Source organism: Aotus nancymaae, unplaced genomic scaffold, assembly GCF_030222135.1.
Source record: "Aotus nancymaae isolate 86718 unplaced genomic scaffold, 86718_ANA_hifiasm-v0.15.2.pri h1tg000002l, whole genome shotgun sequence".
NCBI lineage: Eukaryota > Metazoa > Chordata > Mammalia > Primates > Aotidae > Aotus > Aotus nancymaae.
This window is the reverse complement of record NW_026988413.1, coordinates 41752501-41775000: the sequence shown is the minus strand read 5'-3', so window position 1 is coordinate 41775000 and position 22500 is coordinate 41752501. Positions and strand designations below refer to the sequence as shown.

The 22500-nt window shown below is 34.3% G+C and overlaps 1 protein-coding gene across 11 annotated transcripts in view; it reads left to right on the top strand.

The window, feature by feature from the left end:
- Nucleotides 1-22500, top strand: part of FOXP2 (forkhead box P2) — a 583344-nt gene that overhangs the window by 553278 nt on the left and 7566 nt on the right. For all 11 annotated transcript variants that reach the window (XM_064374262.1, XM_064374250.1, XM_064374240.1 and 8 more), the window contains one exon: nt 112-275. In XM_064374262.1, coding sequence (XP_064230332.1) covers nt 112-275 — 164 coding nt within the window. The remainder of the gene's footprint in view (nt 1-111; nt 276-22500) is intronic.

The window sequence follows — 22500 nt, the reverse complement described above, 5'->3', positions numbered from 1 at the left end:
CTTCTAAAATATCTATTTCATTATTTGAACCCATTAAAAGAAGATACATGTTTTAAAGATTATTTTAAATGCTATTTTAAAAGTTGTTTTACACACTCTTCATTTCACTAGGCTGCCTTGGCAGAGAGCAGTTTACCTTTGCTAAGTAACCCTGGACTGATCAATAATGCATCCAGTGGCCTACTGCAGGCCGTCCACGAAGACCTCAATGGTTCCCTGGATCACATTGACAGCAATGGGAACAGTAGTCCAGGCTGCTCGCCTCAGCCGCACATGTAAGTGTGGTTAATAGACTCCCTAAAGGGAAGAATCTATATTAATATGCTTCTTAAATTTAGTATTTTCTGAAGTTTTTACTGTTGTGTAAGTTAAAAATACAAATTTAAGTGGAGTTAAATTATACAATGTTCATAATAGGAAAAAGTATATCAAATTTGGTTTGAATACATTTTTTAGATTGTTTCAGATGCCCTGTAATTATTGTTGTAGGAGTCCTCTACAGATTCTTAGTACTACTGATGTTCTCTTGGGCGTAAAGTGGTGTCTAAGATGAATCTACATCTTATGGGTCATTATCACAGTTTGGTTTGTATGGTGCAATAAGAATATTCATGATGGAATAAGTTGTCATAATTTTTACTACTATCACAGGTCTCTAAACCATTTATGAACTGTAGTCAAGATATTGCCCGTTTTTATAAACCGTAAAATGCAAAGTTTAACTGTTACCCACAGTTTACATAGAAGCTAGTAAAGTGTAACTTTTTGCCTGTCTTATAAATCAGTGTAATTACATATTCAACTTTAATTACTGGTGCGTCTGTATTGGCAAGGTTTATATGTTATATTTTATGCAAGACTACGATTCCTATTAATATTTAGCAGCTAACTATATCATTAATTACTCTAAAATCTTTCCCCTACCGTCTTTTTAATGGAGCTGAGAGAGTAGAAGTATTAAAAATTGATGTATTGTGGATTTCAAAAATGTGTATGACACTTTAAAAAATGCCTGGCTTTATTCAATAGCATCAAGCATATTAGTGTCTTGTTTACTAAAATGTATTGACCCTAGTAGAACTGAAATTTCAGAGGAAAAAAATTTGAATCTGAATAATGAAGTGTGTATACCATTTAGCTGTCAGGATGAGTTGTAACTCATGTCTATACTTCCTAGAATTAAACGTCACATACTTCTAATTACAGGTTATTGAGGTAAGATTAGTCCTTTCTCTCATTTTTATATTATCTTCCTTTATTTTTCCATTCAATATCTAGTAAAAAGTCTGAAAGAGAAATATCCTCTTTATATGTACCCATTTTCACTTGACCTTTCACAGGATATTATTTTTGTTGTCTTTTCAAACATTTTATTGTTTGGCATATTAATGTCTTTAAGATCATATGCCTAATTGCTTTATAGCGCTTTTATTCTATCACCTTTGCAAAAAACAGTGTGAACATTAATGTGTTTTATCAGGTTCCAAACCATTACTTCTTCAAAATGGAAAAATTTGTCTTTTGGAAGTATCTTTAGATGTATTAAATAATACAAAAGAAGTAATAAAACTCAAAGTAGAAAGAACATGAATATATGCTCTTGAGAGCAGCAGTACTCTAAAACAAGGAAAGTGAGCAATCAGACAAAAGTTTTTATATCCCCGCATTATCCTATCAGCCATGCAGTGGGTAGCTTGCAGCCTTTTACCTTCAGCAGTTCTCCTGAGTATGCTAATGCTCACTCCCTGTATAAAATGCTAAAACAATAAAACTTTAAGGAGCAAACAAAAGTTAGATCCTGTTTTCTCCTTTAATAAAAGACCTATTTCAGAGAAATAAAAGACGTTCCTAATAAAAATGTTTAAGTTGTTGTTGCAACTCCCTGTGCTCATGTGAAATATACAGTGGTTGTTATAAACTACCTATAGATGATATGTAAAGACTTATTTTTTTTAAATGTAATCGTCTGGTGTTAAAAATATTAAAATAAACAACTAATGTGTAATGAAATAGTTTATGAAATGTTATATTTTAGAACCTGAAATAATAATTGGGCTAAATTATAGCATTGTTAGATGAGTATTGTTTTTCTTTTGGCAATTTCTACTTCAGATTTTTCATTTTATTATTAATTTAATTAAAGCTTATCAAATATTTCAGAAAAATATTAGTATGTGTAACATCTAAAAATTATACATATAATGTCTAGTATATTGCTGCTTTGGGTTAATAAAGTTAAAATATTCATAATATATAACACATTTTATGCTTATATGAATTAGTGCATGTGGAAAATAACTATGGTTTGTTTTCCATAGATAAAAGGAAAGCTTGCCTTGGCTTATTGAAAATAGAATTCAGAAAAAATAAAAAAAAGAATACAAATTTTCCCTTTTAAAAAATTATATCAATTATAATCAAAATTTTAACTAAATTATCTTGCAAAATATTGAGTCAGTATATTCATTCTTAAATCTGTTTCTGCTACTGTCACTAGGATTTTGCATATCAGATGCCAAATATTTATGGAATATATCAGCATTCTTTATCTTCACCTTTATAAAGTTTTAATATGCTTATACTTAAACCATGTCATGTATTTTATTAGGCAAAGGAAGAAATATTGATCTAATTCAATCAAAATTTGGTTGTATATAATTGAATGCATTTTAAAATACTTTGAAAATTAAACAACAGTGAAATAATTTTTATAAGACATTTAAATAGCATATTTATATGTCCTGGAATGAAGTTATATTACATGCTGTTTTAGAGGGGGTAGTTATGCTGATGCAATCATAAGCAAGAGGAAGTAGGGCTTAGTGGTATCAGAACATAGGTTGTAATGCCAGATTGTCAGGGTTTCAATTCCAGATTCAATACTTAATAGCCAAGTGGGATTGAGCAAGTTACTTAACATTTCTTTCCTCGGTTTTCTCAGCTGAAAATGAGGTAAGTCATAATATAATGCTTCTTACTTCATAAGATTCTTGCAAATGAAATGAGTGCCTGGAACATAATAATTGCTCCTTGTGTCTCCCATAGTGCTGTGTAAATAGGTACTGATTTACATTACTTCTTGTAATACCTCACTCTTAGTAAAAATGAGTCTGTAAACAATATAAAAATGTTTCTGTATTTTGCATTTTAATACTTTTTTCAAGGCACTCCATAAGTTTGTGGTTAGTTTCATTGGCAATCCATTTTATTTTCCTTCTTTCTCTTATCATAATTGAAAAAGTAAGCAGATCCATAAAAGTGAAACAATATGAGGCCAGGCACAGTGGCTTATACCAGTAATCCTAGTATTTTGGGAGGTCAAAGTGGGAGGATTGCTTGAGGCCAAGAGTTCAAGACCAGACTGGAAAACATAGTATGACCCTGCATCTACAAAAATAATTTTAAAAATTAGTTGGGTGTGTTGTGTGCCTATCTATAGTCCTAGCTATTAAGAAGGCTCAGGCAGAAGGATAGCTTGAGCCTAGGGAGTTCAGGGTTACAGTGAGCTATGATCATGCCACTGAACTCCAGCCTACACCACAGAGTGAGACCCTATCTGCCTCTAAAAATAAAATAAAAAATGAAATAATATGACACAAGGATTTATTATAGGTAGCACATTACTGAGTCAATGGAATAAAGGATTCTTGAGGTAAAATGTTATCTGAAGTTGTAGGCAATGAACAGTTCAGATAGAACATCACCAGCCCAGAATTAGGGACTTACCATATGTGTCTTTAAAACATTGGGTATTAGTTTTGTCAGGAATTTAGAATGTACAAAGGAATATAGAATTTAGAGTATAGGAAGTGGAACCAGACTGTTGAGTGACTTAAATATCAAGCTATGGTGTTTGTTTCAGTCAATATACAGTTTGTTAATGTTATCAGCTTGAGTTTGACATGATCAGAGGTATGCATTAGGAAGAGTAATCTAAAAGTGTCCTGAATGAACCATAACTTAATGAAACTCTTTTATAGGAGGATATTCTGAAATTGGGAGAGACTGGAAGCAGAAAATTCTTGCAGTATGTAGTATCTAACATAAGTACAAGACTAGGGGTTGAGAGCAAAGAATCCATATGAGAGTTGCTGTGAAAAGAAATACCAGAACAAGGCAACCAATTGAATGCTAGGGATAAAGAGGAAAATTAGGAAAAATCGTAGCCACTTTGAAAGTCTGTAAAGAGAAATAGAGGATACAAGAAGACAGATTCAAAAGGGAAGATGGAGAATTCAGCATTTTTTTTTTTTTTTTTTTTTGAGACGGAGTTTCGCTCTTGTTACCCAGGCTGGAGTGCAATGGCGCGATCTCGGCTCACCGCAACCTCCGCCTCCTGGGTTCAGGCAATTCTCCTGCCTCAGCCTCCTGAGTAGCTGGGATTACAGGCAGGCGCCACTGTGCCCAGCTAATTTTTTGTATTTTTAGTAGAGACGGGGTTTCACCATGTTGACCAGGATGGTCTCGATCTCTTGACCTCGTGATCCACCCGCCTCGGCCTCCCAAAGTGCTGGGATTACAGGCTTGAGCCACCGCGCCCGGCCCGAATTCAGCATTTTACTTGGGAAATCTAAGAACCTAAATATCATTAGATTCAGGAGAAAACACTGATGCTTTTTTTGATTAGTCTTTTAATTCAACTCCATTATAGTAAAATTCTTCATGGTGGAATATGAATATATACCTGAGGTTGGTAGAAAAGATATATTTATGAAGCATTAGAAGAGTGAAATAGATATTTTCTGGTGCTTCTTAAAAACTGTGGAGAACAAGAGATGCCAAATTATCATTTATATTCCATACTCCATATTTTAACCCTTTTCTTCCACTCCAGTTTTTGCTTTATTCAGTTTCCTGAATAAAGACCTTTTCCAAATTAATGCATTTATTTCCCTCACACTATTTGAATTTCTGCCCTTTCCCTTTTCTGTTTCCCCTCTACTCTCTTACCTAAATTCTGCCTTTTCTTATAGGACTAGTCCTGTTTTTTCCAAGAGGCTTTCCCAAGGAATTACACTCTCAGGACCTTGTACTCTGCTCCAACTCTGCTCCACACTTCTAAAGAACTTGCTTCTTATACCATTATTTGGAACTAATACTTTGTGTACGTGTGTGAGTTTGTGTGCACATGCACGTGCATATGTATGTTTATGCATACATCTGTGTTCATTTTGCAGATATCCCTACCTTAACAAGTCCATTAAAAACAGAGTATGTTTTAGACAAATTATAGTATAAGTAACCTCTGACACATTCTACTATGTCAAGTAAGCATTCAGTAAAAGTGTGATACTGATTATTAAGAATCAAATTGGAGATTACAGTTAGTTAGAAATGGTTTGACTTCACAAAGTAATACCTATAGGAGTATACAAGCCAGGATTCTTAGCATCTTAAAGAAGGGAGAACAAAAGAGATTTTAGAAGAACAGATGAGTAAACATAATGTTCGTTATTATCTAGGAGCTAAGAAATTTTTCTAAATATTGGTAGAGTATACTTTTTAAGTGTTTTAGTTTTAATTATTTAATTAATATATATTTTAAAACCATTCAAATTTATGTGAGTAAAAAGTGACCTTTTCACTTTAAGTAGTGTGAGGCCCCTTCACCTCATTCATAATTATCATCCCAGACCTTGTTAAGTTTTATTTACGTTGTTGAAAGCAGATTGAAAAAAAATCATTGAAATTTATGCAATATAAATCAGATGAATGTTCAAAGGGATTTCAGCAAAAAGTAGGAAAGGTTTAAAGCCAGGCGAAATTGTATAGATTCTGCATAATAATTTTTTGAAACTTATTTGACTGTTTTGAATCAACTACTTGACTTTTAAAACATTTTTATTTCCTATTACTGTTCAAAGAGTCCTAGAACCATCCGTGGTATGAATAAAGGAAAATAATACTTTAAGTGTCTGAGCTAAGTATCATTACAGTTTACAATATTGTTCCCTTATGCACATCAATGCCAATATTCCCTTTTTCAGAGTTATATAGGAAATTACTAAGAATGACTTTAGCTTCCTATTTTATATAGACATTTATCTCTAAAAATGTTTAAAAATTAAGATTGATGCTATTTAAGCTGAAATAAGTTGAACTTACTATATTCTCTCTCATGTGTTGGACTTAAGTGAATGAAAAGAGAAGAAAACATATAGACTAGACCTGGAAGGTGAACTCATACTGATACAATCAATCCATATCCTGTCTCCTTCCCAAGCTGAGGCAAAAGTGGAATTTAATGATAAACCCACCATGTTTAGTTCTACTCAGTTGTTTCTTTTTTTTAATTAAATAATTGTTTCTCCGCACTCTCAATAAATAGGATCAGATTTGCTTTTTTTCCTCTTATAAAATGTTAAATGAGATTTTCCATTTTTATATTTTTAAATGTTATTTCTAGACATCAAAATAAATGTTCTTCCCGAACTGGTTTTGTATTGAGGGCTTTACTCACAAAGCCTCCCATTGTCGTGTCATTCCCCTTTCTGATTATTAGAGTCTCCTACTGTTGAGTTTTCAGATCCTTTCCTACAGGTCATTCATGACTCCTCTTAGCCTCTATGTCATTCAAAGTTTTCCTTGCTAAATATTCTATATTTATTGTGGGTGATTATTATTTTCTCCTGTTAGTAAAGCAAATATTTGAAGCTTGAGAGTTAATAATCTGTTATATAGAATGTTAACATGTTGGATATAAGATAAGGAAATTAATTTATTGTGTCCTTAGAAGGCAAACCCTTAGGATAAGAAAATAAAAAGCTGAGGTATCATATAAAAGGAGTAATGTAGTATTATTTCAGAATTGCAATAGAGATCACAAGTTTTTTTTTAATTTGCATGTCAAATACCTATTCAACACACTCCAGAACTTTGTATATATCACATATCCCAATCATCTTTACAACATCCTCTTCTTCTTAAGAACCTTAATTGTTAAATCATTTCAATATTATACTTTGGACTCGCCTGTTGATAATATTTTGCCCCATAGATAGCTAAAAGGAGCTCCTAGACCCCCCACTTAATTAAATAGTATTGAAAACCTAAACTGTGAATTGTCATAAAACATAATGAAAATAGAAGTATATAATATTACATTTCTTTCTTCTATTCTCTTTGGCTGACTTAAAATTTAAATTGCTATTTGTAGGCACATGTAGAATTTGCAGATCCTACATCTTTGGTTGGTGATAGTTTATATAAAATCCCTACAGATCTTAGATCTTTCTGTGGACAAAAGCATTTGAAACTGGAGTGGCTCTGTATTTCAGAGGAAAACAGTTGAAAGTGACTGACAACTTGAGCAAATGGAATGCTCTTTCTCATTGTTTTCATTCCTGTTAAGCCTGTACTATTTTTGCTGATGTTTTGGATCGTAATGTTGCATTGCAAAACCCTAAACATGAAAGCTTTTGTTTGACCCATATATGTTTTTATAGATTTTTTAATTAACAATTTGCAGTCACCTTTATTTTTTCCCCCTAACATTTCTGGGCCTCTTATAATTTTTTTTCTGATCTAATTCCATTTTTATTTAATCTCTAAACTTTTTGATTAACTTTGCAAGTTAGCTTTGAGATCTGTTTCCAAAGTGATTGTACAGAACTTATGATTATGCCAGCTCTTTATCATCTCATCTTTTTTTTTAAGTGCTACAAGTGTGGATCAGTAGCTGCTGTTCTTTTTTACATTATTCCAGTCCCCATATGTGGCACTTACAACTCATTCCAGTTCCTCTTAATAAAAAGATCCTCCCAGAGATACAGTGCCTTCAGCTAAAAAGTGTTATATCCCCACCGTGCCAATTGTGGAAATTTGTGGGTTCCTATAGAGTTTTGAAGGATTTTTATAGAACTATACAGATGATATCTGACATCCGTGGTGTGAATTCCCACAATTTAGGCAAAGTGTGTCAGAAAACTTTTAGCTGACAGTATTGTAGCTTACTGCTTCTGTTTTATATCTAAAGAAGGTACTTTGTTAGAAGATACAACTTCATTTTCACTAACACTAGTTGAACCTTAAAAATTTCCTTTCTCTAAGGGTCAAAAAAATCATTACTAAATTGCTAAAGAAGGAATAGTGCTTCAGTGTTAACTTTTTCCTACTTCTAGTACCAGGGAAAGAAAATGAAGATCTTATATACTGCTATGGTATTTTAATTTCAACTTCTGAAATAGGGCTTGGGAAGTGGATGCATGTTGATAACCACAGGCATTTAATGAATAAAGATACTTACATAAAGTCAACTATTATTTCAGAATATTACTTTATGTGAAGGTAATTTACATGATAAGAAATTATGTCTTAATATATGTTAAAATTATGTGCATTTTGACTACTCTGGCAGAATTTGAAATTTACCACTCACAGAAGTAACATGTTATACTTGAATATTTCAACACCAAGAAACACAGGGTTACTACTTTCCATAGGCAGTTTCTATCATTAGAATAGCATTAAATAATTTATATAAGCAACAGATGATCAAATCATTTCACATAACTACTGAAAACTAACATTCTTTAGTTTGTTCAGCATTATCTTCATTTTAAAGACAAAATGGAGTAATATCAGCAAGGCACTTAAAAGGTAGAAGGACAAGTAATCGTTGATCACACTGTTATCTTACTATAAAAAAATTTACATTTGCAACATTAAATCTGAGGTCCCTTTTGTTAATTCGCAAGTCAGAGAAAGGACATAATGCACTGGATTTAGAATAAAAAGTACATATTGTTGGCCGGGCATGGTGGCTCATGCCTGTAATCCCAGCATTTTGGGAGGCCAAGACAGGCAGATCACCTGAGGTCAGGAGTTTGAGACCAGCCTGGCCAACAGGGCAAAACCCTGTCTCTACTAAAAATACAAAAATTAGCTGGGCACGGAGACAGGCGCCTGTAATCACAGCAACTCGGGAGACTGAGACAGGAAAATCACTTGAACCCAGGAGGCAAGTTTGCAGCCAGCCGAGATCACGCCACTACACTCCAACCTGGGTGACAGAGCAAAATTCCGTCTCAAAAAATAAATGAATAAAAAGTATGTATTGTTTTTACTCCTTATTCCATCTCATGTTTAGAACTAACAGGGTATATAACTAAGAAAAACTCAGGAGAAAACTGGAGTTCGAATCAGTCCTATGGTTTAATTTAAGCAAAGGAATAGTTTCAGCAAAACAGTTAGTCTCAGAAATTAGGCAGGCCTAGTGACGTGAGCAGTATGTAGGCCAGGTGGAAAGTAGTCTCTGTAAAGGTATTCCAAGAGACAGCTTCACCAGGAGCCAGCAGTGGATGGGTAACAACTCCAATAGGTCAGTTTGGTAATAGGAAATAACAGTTGAGACAAATGTTATCTATTTTTCCAGAAGAGCTGGCCACAGTGGTAGGGCTCAACTACAGGACGTTGAGGTCAAGATCTTTAAGCAGCAGGAAGGCAAGTTAACAAATGTAGAGAGAAACTGGAACATACACTCCATATACTCATATTACCTATCTCATTTCTGACTGAAACTTGGTCCAACAAATAAGGGAATAACAAAATTTTTGGATTAATGATTCCAAGGAGAATTGGAGCAGCAGCAAGACTGACTTAATGGCTAACAGTCAAGATGTGATTTAGACTTTATTTGGCCAACAGATTAGAAATATAAGGGTCCTTAGTTCCATAACTGAATGTTTATTGACAGCTTTCATTTATGAAACACAAATTGGAATGGTACCAATTATATCTCAATGGCCAATAATTTGTTTCTGAGATTGGGCACGATATATCTCTACTCATCAGTGATGAAAGGAATCACATCTGTATTTTCACTTTATTACAGCTGTTTTGGTCACAACTATCACTTTTATAAAGTCAAATAGAGTGATAAATCCTGAAGAATTTTCATTGTGTTTTTAAAAAATTGACCCTACAGCAAAACTATCTGAACTCATTTGGGAGTGAACCTAAAGCATGTAAAATCTAGTTCCTTTGAACAATGTTGCATAAATTTAAATACATTTCAATATAATATTGTAGATAAGAGCAGGAAATTTTAGAGAAATTTTGATATACATATATATGCATGCAGTTTATAAAATTATGTTTCACTGACCTTTACCCACTTTTTTGTTTTTTCTTGGGACTGATACTGACTTTAAATGGAACTTTGTGACTCCACCTTGCAATCAGATCTCTTGAGTTGTAAGATAGAATTATAAACTGTCATCATTAAGAATGGAAATACATCTTAGAAGAGAAACTCTCATCACAATTATCTTAAAATAATATTTCTTTGCCATCAAATGCTAAATGGCTGCAGTTTTTAGAAAACAGACTAAGGGAGGATAACATTTGTATCCTGGCTTACGATGAAATTTGAAATTTATTTTGATGTTTATCATTAGGGAGAAAAGGTATGGGAAACTTAGGGCATTTTCTACTTGCATCTTGGATAAAGGAAACTATACATTTGTATATGGAATGCAGTATCATTTGTTCACTCCAATTTTTGAATCCCCTTTTCATAACTGCACATTTCTGTAAGAAGAAATATTTTCATTTTCATCAAGAGATAAGGAGGAGGATTATTTCTGTAGAACTGAAGTGATAGTCTGAGTACTGTCCTACTGGCAGATACTACGTGCAAACTCATTCAAATAAGAACGAAGATCAAGTTATTTAACACTAGAATTTTCATGTTAATGTTAATCTGCAAAGAGAAAATCTTGAAAGATATTAGAATAAAGAACCACACAAGTTAAAACTCTGTTTTATAATTTTTAAGCTGATAAAAGTTAAGAACTTCCTTTTTCATTTCTAGTAGCTTTAATTGGACATCTTTCTTATTCAGTCCTGTAAATAAGAGAGCTAAATATTTTTCTAAAATATACTTAAATTTAGAATATAAAATCTAAATTTTTGTGAAGAAAGCCTGGTTTCTCTTTTCAAAAGAATAAAATCTTAAGTAGAATGAAATAAACAATGTCTTTATGACTGTATAATTAATTTTAATTACTCACATTTATTTCATTACATTATCCTAAAATCAACTCACATTTTTAAAGCTAATCACAATATGATTTCTGTTAAAAGTGAACTTTTGTAATTAAAACTTTAATGTCACTTACGTTATTAGCTTTTTTCTGTGATACGTTAAATAAACTAAAACACTTTCCAAGTGGGAAAACAAAATACTACTCTAAAAGTTACATTGGTTTAAGAACTGAATTGTTTCTCATTTTAACTTGACTTCACACAAATGGAGATAACTAAACTTGTCATTTTTATGAATCTACCACCAGATTCCGAAAATAATTATATAATTTCCTTTGTATATACTAGAAAGAAATGAGTAAAATTGAATTTCTGTAATTTCCATTTTTATATACTTCCTAAATAAGCATCAATTATTTTTCCAGTTTTCTTGTGAAACTTTGTCTTTGAAAAAAAATCACTCTTTCTTGTATGTTTTGTTTGACATGATTGTATCTTCCAAGCTATCAGTCAATACAGGTTAGCTACTCAAAAGTAACAAACAAAAACTAAAGTTAAGCCTCAGGAAATAAAATCTGTCTTAAAGAATCCTGTGCTTATGTTTGGAATTCATTTTACATCTTGAAAACAGCAATGTTATAGAGTAAACATGAAGTTTTCGCCATTGGCAGGTTGGAACTAATTTGAATGAAAATGTATTCAATCACTTATGAAATTGATAAAGTGCTAATCATGTACTTTGATTGTTCTGAATGCTTAGATACATCATTAATTCAGTAACCTTATGCCAAGTACTGAGGATTGTAGAGATGGTTAAAAGAAAATTTGATCTTTTTACAGCATTTAAAAAAATCTAGCAGGTTTTTGATGCTATTTTGCAAAATGGTCAAAATCTATGCATAAATGGAGAACACAATGACTGTAACAATATTCAGTCTATTTTGATATTTTTAAATGTCATGAATGTACTGTTAGGACATAACAGTACATAAGAGGCAAAGAAGAATTTGTAGGATTATAAATATTCTCTTGTTTTTGTTTGTTTGTTTGAGACGGAGCCCAGCTCTGTCGCCCAGGCTGGAGTGCAGTGGTGCAATCTTGGCTTACCTCAACCTCTGCCTCCCAGGTTCCGGTGATTCTCTTGACTCAGCCTCCTGAGTAGCTGGGACTACAGGCACACACCACCATACCTGGCTATTTTTTTGTATTTTTAATAGAGACAGGGTTTCTCTATGTTGGCCAGGCTGGTCTGGAGCTCCTGACCTCAGGTGATCTGCCAGCTTCTGCCTCCCAAAGTGCTGGGATTACAGGCGTGAGCCACTGCGCCCAGCCTAAAACATTTTCTATCAGAGCTAATTAATGTATTACATGTAAGTTAAAGGTAGCCAAACTAAAGTAGGTAGAAGTAAGTATCAAGACACTTTAAAATCAAGGATTTGAACAAGTCTATATTGAGTGGATAATAGATGCATGGTTCAAGTCCTACACATATTTCAGCACATTTAATATGTTTCTCAAAGTACTGTATGTGTAAGTTCATTTGACGGGATAAAGATTGCTATACTGGATGAAATAAAATCAGTTCCCATAATAAAATTGAAGCATCAGAGCCCTAGCACTCTGAGGATAGCTTTTTGAGTGTTCTCTGGGGAATAACATTTTTTAGAATAATAATCTACGATTACATTAGAAGTATGTTATAACCTTCAGGTGTGCTAGGACAGGGGAAAAGCCTAATCATTTCCATAGAATTTTTTAAAAGATGTATTTTTTCGTAAATAGGTGGTTATTACTTTTAAAAGGTATGCTATTTGAATGTATTGGATATTTTCTCAAATAACTAGAATTATAAGAAGTAAAGGTGTAAGGGAACTGCCTGTAGTTAGTAAACCACATAAAAACAATTTTAATCTACTCTAAAATTTAGTCTTTCTTGATAAAATTAACATCACATTGCTGGAAATTGCCCATATTGTAGGTATGAGTCATAAATTTTAAGTTTTTATTCACAGCATTTGTTGATATTTGTCATAAAATTTAAGGCTTAAAATATTTATTGTTAGCTTCATGGAATTAATAAACACTAGATTTCTAAGAAGGCCTGATTGAATTTGCATTGTGCCAGTGAGTTTCTTATAAGTGATAACAGTATATAAATATTGTAATCATTAACATTTGATAATACCTAAATAAGCAAAGATGAGAAAACATACGATTCTACTGTTTAACATTGATAAACTTAAATTTTGAACATCTCAGTTTTAAGAGAATTTTATTCATAGTACTTTTTTATTATAGAGAAAAATAGGAAGAGTTTATAGAACCTTTGACTTAGTCTTGAAAAAGGAGAAAATGAATAAAATCTACATTCCTCTAGGGAATATTCTGTGTGACCACAATCTAAAAGGGTAAACTTTCCCTTTATAATTTGACTGTTTGCTTTAGGGTATGGGCAAGCATTAACATTACTTCTGCCTTTCATTAGTGCTTTAGGTACTTGTAAATTTCACAACAAAAGCAACATGTATCTTTAGGCAATGAATTTGTTTATCAGTGTAACAGTGTAGTTAGAGCACTGTTTGTGTTTTTGGAATATACCATTACTGAGAGTGGCTGTAAAACGGTGAGATTTAGCTAATCAGCTGCTACTTTCTTTGCAGTGTTTTCAAGTAGAGACTTGCCAATTTGAATGATTTGCAGATGAGTTTCATTTAAATTGGATAAACATTTATTGAACACCTATTGTGTACATCCTGCTCTGCTAGAAACTGTGGCAGATGATCAGTGTCTACGAGGTAAAACTCTTAATAGAGGGATAAGTACTTAGGTAGTGATAGATGTAAGGTATATTGCCGAGTCAAAATGAGGAAACTGAGGCCAGTGTGAGAAAATGAAAATCCAATTTATTCAGCTCCTGGGCGAGGTTCTGTGGTCTGGGAAGGGGCCAGAGAAGTCGCACTGGGCTTCTCAGGGTGCAGGGTTTTATAGGGAGTGGAGGTAATTGATTGGTCTTTAGGGAAACAAAGAGCAGACATTTTCATTGGTGAGGAGGGTTGATTGATTATTAGGGAAACAAAGAACAGACAGTTTCATTGGTGAGTTTCATTGGTGAGTGGGTTTGATTGATCACTAGGGAAACAAAGAGCAGACAGTTTCATTGCTGAGGGGACGTCAAGGTGCTGATGGGGCGAGCTGCCATTGGTTGCCAGGCAGGACTACTGGTGGGCTGACCGGCTGGGGAGGTCAATGTTAAGCTGCCATTGGACAAATCTTTGGCGGGCTTTTTAAATTTTGAAGGGGTCGAGTGAGGAATGCAGGAGTGGGTGTGTGGAGCCTGCATAGAGAGACCAGATAGGAGTGGGTGTGGGGAGCCAGCATAGAAAGGCCAGCATGGGGAGAGATAAGTGTGTCAGCATGGAGAGGCCGGCACGGGGAGAGATAAGTGTGTCCATTTAACTCCCGGTGAGGCAGCCAGCCTTACAATAGAGACCAAGTGAAGGAATGAAGAGATTGCAAACAAACTGTGAAGTCAATAATGTAAGCATGCTCATGCACACAGGGAATCAGAAAAGACTTCATGAAATATGTAACGTTGAGTTAGGCTTAACATGAAGTCAATTTTTTTGTTGAACCTTATGAAATTATTGTTATTGGACTGGTTTTCTGGTCTAAAAAAAATAGCCATCTTAAATGTTTCAACCTAGTATTAGGCAGAGATGAGGAAAGACAGGATAGATGTAAAGGAACTGAGGAGATGAGCAAAGATGACTAAAGCATGGGTTTCATTCAGAGAACCATGACACCATTGCCTAAGGGTGGGCAACCTGCCTGGATGATGATACCTTCAGGATGAGATTGGCCTGGAGTTTGAAAGGCGTATCTTATAGCTCATTAATTTCCAAACTAATAATATGGTAGGGACATTTCTTAAAGTTTACCAATTATTTGGAGCTGCTTTCCTCAAGGGTATATGTTACCTACTTTTAAAAAGCTCTATGTGCTTTCTTTTTACTACTTCTCTCTGGAAATAGATGACTTTTTTTCTTTTTTTCTTTTTTTTTTGCTTGAGAAAGTAGCAATACTTTATGCCCTTTCCTTCAATATTCAGTTTTAAAATATATTTTTTCCTTAAAATGATATAAGAACACAGATGAAAACTTTAAAATAAATAAAAAGTCCGGAGACCACACATCATTGTTATTGTGGCCATTGCTGTTACTAGCGTCTTAATCACGAAGAGGACTGTGGTAGAATTTGTTTTCAGCATCTTCTCATGAGATTCGCTTCCGTTGCTCCTGGACCAATTAAAACAACAAATAAAAAGATTCATAGAGGTTGCTTGAGAGTCATTAAAAGTTAAGATGTATTTTAGCTATTTTCTTGATTTTAACTGAGTGTTTTTGACAGATTTAGGCTTTTCTACCTCCTTGTAAAGCACAGAAAAATATTTCATACACATTGTAAATTTATTTATTTATTGTTTTTGTTTGTTTGTTTGTTCATTTTTTGAGACCAAGTCTTGCTTTGTCGCCTAGGCTGGAGTATAGTGATGCGATCTTGGCTCACTTCAACCTCTGCCTCTGACCTCAAGCAATTCTCCTGCCTCAGCCTCCTGGGTAGCTGGGATTACAGGTGTCCTCCACCATGCCTAGCTAATTTTTGTATTTTTAGTAGAGACGGGGTTTCACCTTATTGGCCAGGCTGGTCTTGACCTCCTGACCTCCCAAAGGCCCAGCCACGGCCTCCCAAAGTGCTGGGATTACAGGCGTGAGCCACCATGCCTGGCCTACATTGTAATTTTAAAAGTAGTAAATGCAAAAACTTTTTACTCCAAAACCTATAAATTCTTCACTTCTTTCCTCCATTTCTAATCCTGCCACCTTAGTCTGACTATCATTAACTTATTACATTGTTTTAGTAAGCTCCCATTTGGTAATCCTACCTGCAGTGTCCTACACTAAGCCCACATTTTGCAAATTAATCTTCATAAAACTCTTCTACCTTTTCATTATCCTGCTCAAAAACCATCAATAGCCTTTAAGCAGAGATTAAATTTAAACATCATGAAGTGCAACTCAAGGCCTTCTCTCTCATCATCTGACCTCAGACCTCAATCTGTTTTCCTCTTTTTTTGAGATGGAACTTAGTCCCATCGAGCAGGCTGGAGTGCAATAACACAATGTCAGCTCACTGCAACCTTCACCTCCCGGGTTCAAGCGATTCTCCTTCCTCAGCCTCCCGAGTAGCTAGGATTACAAGCATGCACCACCATGCCCAGATAATTTTTGTATTTTTAGTAGAAATGGGTTTTCGCTATGTTGGCCAGGCTGGCCTTGAACTCCTAACCTCAGGTGATCCACCCACCTCGGCCTCCCAAAATGTTGGATGTTAGGATTACAGGCGTGAACCACTGTGCCCGACACACACACACACACACACACACACACACACTCCACCAGCCTCCCTTCCCCCATGCACTCTCTGGGTTCCCATAACATGTCTACGATTCTCCATTTTCCCCATTTCTACTCGGAATGTCCTTTCTCTCATCTCTGAATAATAAAACTTTTCACGTATCGCAAAGCCTACCTGAAGTGACACCACTACCCTTCATAGAGCATTCACTGAGTGAATTATCAGAATTTATCTCCCCTATTATAACACTTTATCTACTGTGGCATCGATCACATTCTGCTTTGTGTCTTAAGTTACTTGTATATATGTCTTACCTTCTCTATTAGACCGAAAACTTTATGATAACAGGAACCATTGTGCATGCAGCTGCTAGCCCAGTGGTTTACACACAGTGTCTAGTGACTGGATTTTTTTTCCCCCTTCTAATAAGAAGCAACTTTTATCCTCCTAGAAGTACTTCAATTTCAGTTACTGACTTTGTACCTCTGTCGGGGTATAATAAGAGACTTTATGTCTCTCTATCACTCAATACTTCTTTTCCTCCAGTTGTCTAAAGAAGTTCCAAATATGTTTCTAAATCTCCCAAGTGTAAATTAAATCAAGTTAGGAGCTGGCTATGCCTTTTAAAAGCAAGAAACATAAATTGGTGCTTTTCTGAAGTAAGGAAAGGGTTGTGTACTGAAAAGGAACAATTGAATTTGAAGTCTTCTATTTCATGCATAGAACAATTTTTAAAGCATTTGCAATGAATTCCTGGATTCTGGTTTGCAGAAATATTCATTATTTGTCAAATGGGTAATTTGCATTAAAACCAAAGTTGAATTTACTTCAGTGCCCCCTTAAAGGAATGTGACGTTTTATCAGGCTTAGAAGAACTACTACCAAAGTAGACATAAGTTCCTTCTATCTGTGACCTTCTATGCCAAAAGTTTGTACTCTTAAATCTGTAGTAATACAAGTACTTGGCATATTTTAGGTGCCCAGTAAATAAATGAATCACTGGAGAGACCATATGCCTTACACTCCTGCCTTAAGCTGTGTTAAAAATAAGTCTACTGGGAGGCTAAGGCAGGAGAATCGCTTGAACCCAGGAAGGTGGAGGTTGCAGTAAGCCAAGATCACACCACTGCATTCCTGGAAACAATGAATTCTATTCGCTTAAAGTAGTACCTACTTTATTTATTAAGGGTTTTAGCAAGAACTGAAGTTTATCTGCAAGACATCTTAAATTCGAAAGTTGAAGAAAATAGTGCATAAATTTCAAATCAGTTGGGGGAAAATGGCATGATAGATGTCTGAACCATCTAGAAGAGATCTTCAAATCCAGAAAGGGGATTTTATCACCAGGATAGTCAAGAATTTCTCTCTTATTTTCTTATTTCCATCTGAACTTGCTCTTACTTTACTGTCTTTAATGAATTCTATTAAGAATACATGTGTTGGCTGGGCGCTGTGGCTCACGCCTGTAATCCCAGCGCTTTGGGAGGCCGAGGTGGGAGGATCATGAGGTCAGGAGTTTGAGACCAGCATGACCAACATGGTGAAACCCTGTCTCTACTAAAAACACAAAAATTAGCCAGGCATGGTGGCACATGCCTGTAATCCCAGCTCCTCAGGAGGCTAAGGTTGGAGAATCACTTGAATCCGGGAGGTGGAGGTTGAGCTCCAGCCACTGCACTCCAGCCTGGACAACAGAGCCAGACTCCATCTCAAAAAAAAAAAAGAATACATGTGTTTTAATGCTGTTAGCATATTGGCATTCTTCCTAGAGGCAGGTAAGTTTTCCAGTTGTTAACTCCTTCTGTATCACTTAATTGCTACTTTTCTTAGGACACTTAGAGCTGGCAATCTTGTAAATATATTTTTCTTATACAAGACTACAAGTTCTTTGATAGATATTAAAAGCTTCACTGTGCCTTATATATAGGAGATACTCCATAAATTTTGTTAAATTGATGATTGTCAATAGGAGATAATGTTAATACGTTATTGGCTTTTCCTGTCAAAGTGAGATCGATGCTCTTTACATCATTATAGATACAGAGGACTTGACTCGATCCACAGCATAAAGACATTCTTGGAAGAAAATTTTACTTGCTACATCTCTTAAAATATTCATCATTTAGTCATACTAAGTTAATCTAGTTAAGATTTTTCTAGCTATATGTGTATTATCAGAACTTCATAAGCCCCAATGTGGATAGCAAATGTGATACAGGCCTGGACCAATGCATGTATGTTAATGATTTTAATGACAAGCTAATGATGAGGCCTGTGATGGATGGCTGAGGAGGATAAATGTAGGAGCACTATGTACAGAGCATGATGTACCTAGTGATGTACATCACTATCATGAGCCCTCTACTTTGAAATTTACTTTCTTCTGTTGATCTGAAAGTGATCTGAGACATAACCTGGCCGTTTAGCTTAGTATTTTAGTGATCCAACATTTATTGGTAAATAACTTTTTGAGAAAATTTTAGTAATATGTTGTGTTATTTTGTTCCCTTTTATTACTGTAAATATACTTGTAAGGAAATGTAGCTAGTCATTAATAACACTAAAGCCTGGCATCTGATATGTGAGGCATATATATCTTTATTTCATGACTTTTTTGATACAGTAATAAAAATCTCACTTTGGGGAGAGGTACTGAAATACTTCTAGAGCTAATGAAGCTCATACAATGTTTAAAAATTAATTTATGTATTTATACCATGCTTTCTTTCAAAAAAGGTTATAAGGTTATTATGTATTGACTGTGTTCAGCATTTATTGATCAGGCACTATTTCAAGTGTTTTACATATATGCAAAATAATTTAACCCTTATAACGACTGTATAAGGTAGTGAGTTTTTTCCTTGCTTTATGGGTAAAGAAATGGAGATACAGAGAATTTAAGTAGCTTTTCCAACGATGCATAGCTAGGAAGTAAAGGAGCCAGGCTTTAAACCCAAGTATTTTATCCTCAAAGCCCGCTATATTCTTAACCACTTATGCATGACTAAAGATTATAAATGAGGAGCCTAAACTATTCAGTATTACTTCATACTACATTTAGAAGTTAATCAAAATACTAAATACATAAAATGTATCATGGTAAATTATATTCTTATAATTAAAAACCTTTAGATAATTCTACCTGAGGATTCATAATGAAGAACTGGTGAGCTCAGAAGAGAGTTTCTTTAAAGATATTATTTTATTTTACTTGAATTGCCAGGGATGTTTCTGTGTTGGAAAGAAGCATTTTTGTAGAAGAAAACCTAATTGTCCTATGGTAGTGTATCAAATGGCACCTTGAAGAATTTGGAAAAATCAACACTACAGAAGTATCCACTTTTATTTCAGAAATAAATGAAATGGCTCTCATGTCCTGTAATGGGGCAAAAAGAGAAAGATACTGCAATGGTCACAAGAAGAGACTAATTCCATATTCATTCTGCTGCTCACAAAAGACATGTGGCTTCATTGTGTTCCATTTCTTTTGAGTTGGCAAAAAACTTGACAAGTGAAAACAAGGAGCACTTTGAATTCCAAAAATGGGAAACCTAATATAAATAGAGGAGATAATTATAATACAAATTTTATTTTTATTTAAAAGGATTCCACTAATTTATGCCTGTAACTTTCAAGCAATTTTATTTCCTGGAATGCTGAAACTCTCTTGCTACCTTTTATTTATTTCTCTGATATTATATTGATGACAAACAGATCTTTTAAAAATTGAGCATTAATAATTATTGACTGTGGTTTGCTTTATTTTAAGAAATTGGCAGCCTGAAAATGTAGCTATTGGGGAAAATTTTATTTACAGCTTTCCCAGCTCTGATACCTTTTTCACTAATTCTGAATGGGAAAGATTCCAAGGATACTTGATTTCAGAGAGTTATCTTCTCTTTTAGAATTAGTGCAAGGAAACTCTTAATGATTTTATGGCACATAATTTATTCACTCAACATGTATTTACTGGGTGCTATGTGTAATGTCTCCTAATCTGTGAAGTTCAGTCTACTAGGCAAGATGAGGTATAGCTACCAGTAGAAAGAGTTAAGTGACAGTGCATGTGATTGAGGCAATATGGGGTAGCAGAAATAACAAGGTTCCAAGTAACATTCTACAGACCACATGTATATTAGTCTTGCTGTGCCTGTATTCAGACACTTGGAAAGTCACTCCTTTTCTTATCTGTAAAATGGGAAGTCAAATAACAATATCTTTACATTAGATACAGGTTTAGGATTCAAAGATTCTATAGTTTTGAGCATCAGAATGACCAAAAAAATACTTTGGAGGTTCAAAGTAGAAAATCAATGCAAGTTGGACAGGTCAAAGTCTTTAGGAAGTAGACAGGATGTGAGCTGATCCTTAAGTGTTAGACAGGATGTGTGTGAATAGGCAGAACAGGGTAGAAGGATGTTCCATGTATACCCTGATTGTTGAAAGGGGAAGCACAGCCAGAGTCTGCATGAAACATGTCTTGGAGTAGGAACTGAGCACAGTGTTTTCCCAATGATGTTTTGAGTCTGGAATGGAAGTTATTATTCAGAAGTACTGTTGTACCTAGGTAGGTTGAGGTCAGATCATAGTTTATTGAGAATAGCTGAAGGGTTTTGGCTTAATCCTATTTTAATCCCCTGTGTCTCAGTTCAGACTATTTTTATATAGGGCAGTGATATAATGAAATAAATAAAGTTTTTGCATATTAAAATTTTCTGATACTACAATGGATCATATCTCTGTAGTTGTTCTTTTTAAAAGTTTTTTTTTGTGTGCTTTTTTAAGAGACAGGGTCTTGCTATGTTGCCCAGGCTGACCTCAGCCCCTGAGCTAAAGCATTCCTTCCACCTCAGCCCCTCAAGTAGCTAGAAGTACAACCATGGCTTCTATGTACTTGTTTCTAAACAATACATCCTACTTGTTATTCCTCTTTATCTATAACTTGAGATTTTTCCACAAGGTTTTTTATTCAAATAAAACCCAACCCAGAAAGGGTAACGCAAATGAACCAGATGCATGTGATATTGCAGTGCTTTTGCTGAGGAAACAGCTGAAGTGCAGGAGGGGATTAGGAAACTGTCAGAGGAGAAGGGCCTCCAAGGTCTTCTCACTGTCCTGAGTATATGAAGACACACTCCTGCACAAGAGCTCACATCTTTAGCTAAAACTATAGGATGCCCAAAATAATGCTTATTGACTTGAAGGCAGTCACCTACACCAGTGCCAGATATCTGTGTATGTGTCTTGGCAGTCACTCAATATCTATTTAGAAATCCTCAGCTATTTAAACTTGAAAGTTTTGAATATTTGCAGGTCATTTGTGATACCTAATTAGAAAAAGGTGCTATGATATTAACCTTAGGAGTTTATTCTAATTATTTCCAGTACTTAAGAGTTTAGCATTCTCTAAAATGTTCTGAATCCCAGATTAAACCAGGAAAATCTAAAATTGTAAATTCAACTTATAACTATTATTAAATCAAAATGTCATTTTTTATAAAAGTCATTAAATGAATATGAACTTTCACAAGTAATCTCATTAGAAGATTTCATTTGTATATTTTAGAGGTTACTTTGGGAATATTAACATTAAATTTAATAAATGTTTAAAATTCTTCACATTTCTACATGATACTGTAATATACTGGTGGTTCATCTATTATTTTACTCAAATTATTGGCTAGTTCAATAAACCATTTATTCAAAGTAGTTGTTAAGTTCAATTGGTAGACTTTTTTTTATGAGTCAAAATAGTTGGGTTAGTCTTTAAAATAATGCTCATAAACATCTCTTATGGTTTTAGGCTTTTACTATTCTGAAATCACCTATGGGTATACACTCATACACAAACACACATGCTTATGCACAGATCTTTCTCCCTCTCCCAGTGCTGCACATTTTCCTAATAGCACATTTCTAACTTGCAAATCAGCTATGAAACATTTTATTAGGACCAAATAGTTTATTCATTGCATAAAATAGTATCTACAAACTAGTCATATGCATACATTAGAGTCCTATTTTTTTATTTTTAAGTAATTCTTTAATACATAGTATTAGTTACTTGGGGGACTATGGTTTTATTTTATAATTTGTCAT